Consider the following 7,552-nt stretch of genomic DNA (forward strand, 5'->3'; position numbering starts at 1 on the left):
TATACAGAGTGCGATGGTAAATTGTCGCCATTTTATATTTTTAATCTGTGCAGTTTGTTTTTGATTTTGTCGACTACACAGTATACCAGTATAGTAGGGTCAGTTGGGCACCGTCTGTGAAAAAAAAAGCACCATGACGCAATTCACTCACCCAGAAATTTGGAAACGACATGCTATACTGCTTGGAATTCACGCTGGAATCTCCGATACGAACATTTCAGAGTGTTTGGGTATCAATCTGAAGACAGGGCAATCTGAGGACATGTACCGATACTGAGGACCTCAAGCGAGCAAAGGTCACCAGCCTAGAAGCCATTTTACTTGAGACACGACTACGTTGGGCTGGACACGTTGTCAAGGATGAAAGACCACCGCCTACCCAAGATCATCATGTACGGTGAGTTCATCACTGGCCACCGCAAAAGAGGGACACCAAAGAAGCGTTACAAGGACTGCCTGAAGCAGTCCCTTGGCATTTGTGTCATTGATTATCGTGAGTGGTCCACTCTAACAGCTGACCGTACTGCCTGGCGCCATACCATCAGCGATGCTGTTTCCCCCTTTGAAATCTCTCGCAGTGCGTCTCTTGAAGACAAACGTCAGAGGCGAAAAAAATAAATACAGCTGCATCATTAGACCCTAGACAATCATACCGTTGTCATCATTGTAATCGGATATGCCGATCCCATATCGGCCTTATCAGCCACGAGCGAGCGTGCGGACGATGTGGACAACAGCCTTACTAATCTTCGTCAGCGAAGCCAAGCCAAGAAGCGATATCTTATATTATATATTTGTGTGTGGGTGCGTGTGTGTGTGTGTGTGTGTGTGTGTGTGTGTGTGTGTGTGTGTGTGTGTGTGTGTGTGTGTGTGTGTGTGTGTGTGTGTGTGCTTGTATAAATATATAAAGGATAGTTGGAGTTCCTGTGTTTAACAAAGCCGTGGTGAAGGCAATCTATCTAGCAGAAGGTAACTCTGAATTCAAATCCTTCACTGCTATCTTGTGGTTAGCTTTGATTGGGCAAAAACTGGGAGAAGGGCACTCTGATATAAAACCTGTGACTGCAAATGCACCCAATGGTGTCGACTTGCTCTTTTGGGATCACGCATTGTAGTTTAGAGAGTGGGATTAGTTCTGTACAAAACTTTTCCTCACTTCGTATTGCTTGAAAGGAAAAGGAAATGAACATCTTGCATGTACATGGCTTGCCGAAGCCTAAAAAGGCACAATCAAACAATAAAAGTCAATATTGATACTGAAGTAAATGGCAATAAAGGACTCTGGAACATTTTGTTCTATAGAATGCTCGAACCTCTTGTTGCAAAAGAGTTGCAGCGATATGATATGGATGGCGTAGCATTAGCCGAGTTAATAATTCACAGAAAAGGGGAGTATGTAGAGAAATCAGCAGGGTATCACTTATTTTGGAGCAATCGAGGCGAGACCTGTAAGAGAGAATCAGGAATAGGATTTGCAATTAAAACCACACTGATTTTGAAACTACCATATGGTCATTCTGATCGCTTGATCTCTTTAAAAGTTCTATTAAGAAAGGTTCGCCATGCAACACTCATAGGTACATATTCTCCAACTATGAATTCCTCCGAAGACATTACAGAGATTAACCGCAGTATCCTTCCTGATGACAAGGTTGTCATTTTAGGTGATTTTAATGCTCACGCTTGTGCAGATTGGGAGACGAGGTATTTTAGGAAAGCATGGGTCGGGAGTTCCAACAATAAAGATTTACTGCTGTTACAAATGTGTGTAGAGATGGATTTGGGTGTCATAAACACAATGCTTCAACTAAAAAATAAGTATAAAACGACATGACTGCACCCTGGATCGAAGAAATGGTACTAGGAAAAGTGATATCCGGGATTTTGCTATAGTGCGAGTTATGCGTGGTACAGAGTGCTGGACGAACCACAGGCTTTTGCGTGCTAAGATGAATTTTGCTGTCAAGCTTAAGGCTAGAACAGCAATATCAAATTACCTAAACGGGTCAATGTCAATAAACTTAAAATACCGTCAGTACACAGTGATGGAACTTGGAATTCATTCAAAGAGTGAATCTATGAGATTTGTTGTAACATTCTTGGTTTTGTTGTGAAAAAGCACCAGGATTGGTTCAACGATAATTATAAAGAAATATATCTTATCTTAGAGGAGAAGCGAAAGGCATTCAATATGTTGCCAAACGCTAACTTTTCAACAAACAAGACAGTAACTACACATTTTAAGGAAGTAAAAGCAATAGTGCAGAGGAAGCTGAGGATGGTGCAGGAAAATTGATGAAGTGATAGATGCGATGAATTCCAAGAAGCTTCAAATGCTAATAATTCAAAACATCTTTACTTTCTCTTGAAATAAAATTATGGTCCAACTTCACCAACGGTTGCTCCATTTCATAGCAAGGATGGCACAGAATTATTAAAAAATCCTAAATATATTGTTACGAGATGGAAAGAGGATTTTGATGAGTTGCTCAATAGACCCACCGAAGTTGATCTCTCTGTTCTTGATAATATACCTGAAAGACCAACAAAACATCTTTTAGCAGAGGTTCCCAACCCAGCTGAAATAAAAGCGGCTATCATGAAATTGAACTACGGAAAGTCTCATAGTGTGGATGGATTAGGTGCAGAGATATACAAATATGGTTGTGAACATCTCTGTACAATGTTGCAGGTGTGATTCAGAGGGTTTTGCACAGTGAAGTAGTTTGTCAGGATTGGCGTGATGCGATTTTGGAGAAACTCTATAAATCGAAGGACGGAAAGGATGTCTGCAATAATTTTCGTGGAATCTGTCTCTTAGCTGTGACTGGAAAGGTCCTTTGTTGGGTAATGCTTGATAGATTGCATCCGCACATTGCTAATGAGGTTCTACCAGAATCACAATATAGGTGGTAGGAGTATTATGGATATGATATTTTCAGGTAGACAGCTACAAGAAAAGTGTATCGAACGGGATATGGACTTATATCAGGTTTTTATTGATCTTACAAAAGCATTTGATTCTGTAGAGTTGTACTTTGGGAGATCTTGAAAAAGCTGGGCTGCCTTGAAAAATTTGTGAGAATGCTTAGGCAATTTCATGATGGAATGGAGATTTAATGTTGGAGGTATCTTGTTAGATCCAATTTCTGTAGAAAATGGTTTGAAACAGGGTGATATTCCTGCTCCTACCTTCACTAGAGTAGCTAGAGGGAGTTGGGGGAGCGGTCCGCCCCGGGCGTCACTTTTATGGGGGCGGTAACACTTTTGGGTCTACTGTAGGCTAGAAGCCTGTATAGGCTGTATTGAAATCAAATAATAATGGTTTTAATGCAACAATAGATATAGCAACACGTGACCTGTTTATCGTTTGAAACATAGATGCCCATATATGGTGACATCGTTTACACTCGACGATATCGCTTACAATATATCTATGGCGTTAGCCCTTTCTTTTCCTTATATGGTCGTATCACATGATCCCAAGCTCACTCTTTTGTGACCCTACATAAACACTGTAAACAGTGGGATCACTTCAGTATCATGTAACAATCATTATCTTTGGTCTTAAATTCAGATTTCTTGTTCCGAAATTCAAGAGTTATGCAAAATATTAATGTAAGAGACGATTACAATTTGCCAGGACAATGTTTTTACCGTAGTAATTTTGCTGTTTTGCCAACGCTGTAATCTATATCTATAAACGCAAAATCCGAGACCTCTGTATTTTAGTCTACATTTGCTCTACATACCTTTTTGGAATCAAGATGATCCCGGGATTGAAAATCTGCTCTTCATTTAGTTTTTGAACATACAGCATTGGGATTTGATTTGGTTGGCGGTAGTCAGATGACGTCAGAGATCAAGGGGGAGATAAATGACATTCGCATTGTTAATTTTACGTCGTGATAAGAACTTTGGGACAAGTTAGCCAACAGTTGGAATTCAACTTGGGACAATAAAATGATTGCATTACAGAATTAATTCTCATCCATCTGAAACCTCTGATCAAACACCACAGGGGCATATAGTCATTATAGACGTATAGTCATGCTATTTAGCTCTCTTTAGCTTTGAGGTGCAGGCCTAATTAGCCCTCTGCAGGAGCTAGCTTAAATGTCCGCACAGAGCCAGGATTTTAAGCTAGTAATGAATAATGTATTTATTTTATTTATTTATGTGTTTCAGCCAAGTGGCTGCGGTCATGCTGGTGCACCACCGTGAATGTATGTTATACATTTTGAAGGTTTTTTTTGTAAATTTAGAAAAGCATTCTTTTGCTGCACAGAGATTTTTTTCTAAGTGTGTTATTTGTCAAAACTGTAGAATTTGTGACTTGTAATATTTAGCTTCATTACTTTAACCTCAAGTTCTCATCTTTTAAAAGAAATTTTAGACTATCATTCCATCCCCAGATGAAGCGAACTAAAGAAAGTGGTACTGCTTATAGGAAAAAGAGAAATGCAAGAGAGAAACTATTAAAAATTAAAAAAGAATAAAGGGGCACGAGTGAAATACAGCAGTCCTTTATAAACTACTACCATTGAAGCTAAAGGAGTTTACAATTCCAAATCATTGTCAAAGTTCAGTTCAGTTTCAAGCAATTCAACTTCAACTCCTTCAAGTAATGAAGAACATGAGGAAGAAAATATTTCGGGACCAGCTGCGGACAGAGTGAACAGAAAAGATGTTGGCCTATGACCAAGCAAGATTATCAATGACACACTGTTCTTTCTGGTACATCTGTGGTTCAAAATCTAGATTCTGATTTTAGTGAAGTAATTCAAGGTGTGTCAACCAAAATACAAACTAGAAAACTAACACGCGAGTGGTTTTTTTCAAAGTCTGCCAAATGGCGAAAAAATGTTGAGATCATGGATGGTGTACGCTGCTTTCAAGGAAGCTCTTTACTGCTTTTATTGCAAACTCGAAATTTAATTCCGAGGAAGGGTTCAATGTATGGAAAGAGTTGGAAATTAGGATTGCTCGTGGAGCAACAATTGATAAAAATGAACAAGTTGTTGAAAGCGAAGTGGAAAAGTGGAAGGAAATCCTTTCAAGATTGCTGGTATTATTAGATTGCTGGTTAAACAGAATTTGGCTTTACGAGGCCACCGAAAAGAAATGAATTATGAGAGAAACGAGACTGATGTGAACTTGAAGCAACGGAAAATAGGGGGAAATTTTTAGAGCGTGTTCATTTGTTGGAGAAATATGATCCAGTGCTATGTGAACATATTCTAAAACTCCAGCTGGGAAACAAGTTTGCTACCTTGTATCTCTCTCCTATTCAGAAGGAGTTTACAGAAATTTGGGGAAGAAGCAAAGTCCTCAGGCAAATAAAAGAAGCCAAGTACTTTTCCATGATATTCGACAGCATTCCTGATATTTCACACATAAGGATAAAACGAGCCAAGTTTTACGCTATGTATGACGGAGATAAAGTGAAGGTTGTGTAATTATTTCTCGACGTCACTGAAACAAAAGGTAAAACCGCCGAGAATATTTCAAAGATGATACTGGAAAAAATTAGAGAAAGACGGAAATGATATGATAATGCTAGAGCGATGACTGGCTTACATACTGGTGTTCAGAAACGTAACAAGGAAATTAATCAAAAAGCAGAATTTGTCGCTTGTACAAATCACTCCTTGAATTCGGCGGGTGTTCATGCAATTTCTGTTGGAATGAATTCTGTTACCTTTTTTGAATGTGTGGAACGATTGCTTGTATTTTTTCCTTCATCAACCCATCGCTGGGATGTTCGAATTACAGTCACTGGTCAAAGTGTCAAGCGCATAACAGAAACTCGGTGGAGTGCGAGAGAAGAAGCTGTAAGTGTTGTAAAGAAACGTTTCTTAAAAATCTTAAGTGCCCTAGTAAAGTTAACTCGTGAAGAAGAAAATACAGCTACAAGGACAGACGCTGATGTTCTACTTAGTGCGCTGCAATCATTTTCCTTTTTATGCTTTCTTGATATGTGGGGACTCATCCTTCTTGAAATTAACGACACACAGACTTGCTTCCAAACCAAAGGATTTAACATACAACAATGTGATATAAAACTCAAGGAATTAGAAACATTTCTAGCTGAAATACGGACAAGCTACTGACGCTAGCTATACCAAAGAAATTTGCGATGATCTGGATAGTCATGGAGCGTCAGCGTCGACCCAAAAAGAAGAAACAAATGATTGGTGAAGGATCCCGAGATGCTGAATTGTCATGCGATATTGAATTGAGGGTGGAGGCGCAATGGCCCAGTGGTTAGGGCAGCGGACTCGCGGTCATAGGATTGCGGTTTCGATTCCCAGACCGGGCGTTGTGAGTGTTTATTGAGCGAAAACACCTAAAAGCTCCACGAGGCTCCGGCAGGGGATGGTGGCAAACCCTGCTGTACTCTTTCACCACAACTTTCTCTCACTCTTTGTTTCTGTTGTACCTGTATTTCAAAGGGCCAGCCTTGTCACACTGTGTCACGCTGAATATCCCAGAGAGCTACGTTAAGAGTACACGTGTCTGTGGAGTGCTCAGCCACTTGCACGTTAATTTCACGAGCAAGCTGTTCCGTTGATTGGATCAACTGGAACCCTCGATGTCGTAAGCGACGGAGTGCCAACAACATTGAATTGAGGAGAGAAATGTTTCCTTCACTCGACAAAGTGATTCAAGAAATAACGTTGAGATTTCAACAGCTTCATGAACTTGCTGAGAAATATGCCTTCCTTATCTCGTTGAATCTTTTGGATGATAGATATGAGTGTCAAATAGATCACGATCATGATGACATTGATAAAGAGGAATTCCTAGTCGAGAGAAAAAGACTTCAGCATTTTATTGCTGTTACTGCTATTTAGGAGCACTGAGCACTTGAAATTTCATATAGATTATGTGGGTACGTTATTTATAAACCCTTATGTAATCTTAGTATGTAATTTTGTATATATGCAAATGCAAGACTAGTCAAGCGTATATCTTTATATGCGGGTATTCATGTGTGTGTGTGTGTGTGTGTGTGTGTGTGTGTGTGTGTGTGTGTGTGCGCATATATATATATACATGTTTTTTTAATGTGTGTGTAAATAAATAAATACTTTTTATTAGTGTGAGGGAGAGAATGTAAGTTATTAATGGTGTCTGTGATTTCGCGTATGTGTACGTGTGTATTTGTGATATCAAAATCTTTCCTGAAAAAGTGCATAAAATAAAAGCGGTATCTTGTAAGATAGAACTGTGTTTGGTATCGGATACAATAAAAAAATGTGTAAGACAAGTCTGGCTTGAGTGTAAAAAAAGAAACCACTTGGACGTCCCAGGACATAAAATCTGATTTATAGCAATAGCCACTGTTATAGTGGTGAGCAAAACTGTCAACAAGCAAGAAAAATACTTATCTCTTTCAAAATATAACGGCCTGTCTTTATTTTGTTTTATTCCTTGCATTCACTTCCTTCTCTTACATGAAAGTGGTCGTGTAGACCCGCCCAACTCGGTACACACACACATATATATATACATACATACATATATATCTATCTATATATATATATAT

The 7,552-nt window shown here is 39.1% G+C and overlaps 2 protein-coding genes across 2 annotated transcripts in view; one reads left to right on the forward strand and one right to left on the reverse strand.

The window, feature by feature from the left end:
• The window catches only part of LOC106867428 (MAM and LDL-receptor class A domain-containing protein 1), a 317,166-nt gene that overhangs the window by 278,205 nt on the left and 31,409 nt on the right, over positions 1-7,552 (reverse strand). The window lies entirely within an intron of this gene.
• Positions 5,568-6,113, forward strand: LOC106875986 (uncharacterized). Its single transcript, XM_014924328.1, has one exon. The coding sequence runs from the start codon at positions 5,568-5,570 to the stop codon at positions 6,111-6,113; it is 546 nt and encodes a 181-aa protein (XP_014779814.1).

This window comes from Octopus bimaculoides, chromosome 8 (assembly GCF_001194135.2).
Source record: "Octopus bimaculoides isolate UCB-OBI-ISO-001 chromosome 8, ASM119413v2, whole genome shotgun sequence".
NCBI classification, from domain to species: domain Eukaryota; kingdom Metazoa; phylum Mollusca; class Cephalopoda; order Octopoda; family Octopodidae; genus Octopus; species Octopus bimaculoides.

Coding starts and splice junctions, on each gene's coding strand:
- LOC106875986 (XM_014924328.1), top strand. CDS start 5,568: ATGACTGGCTTACATACTGGTGTTCAGAAACGTAACAAGGAAATTAAT.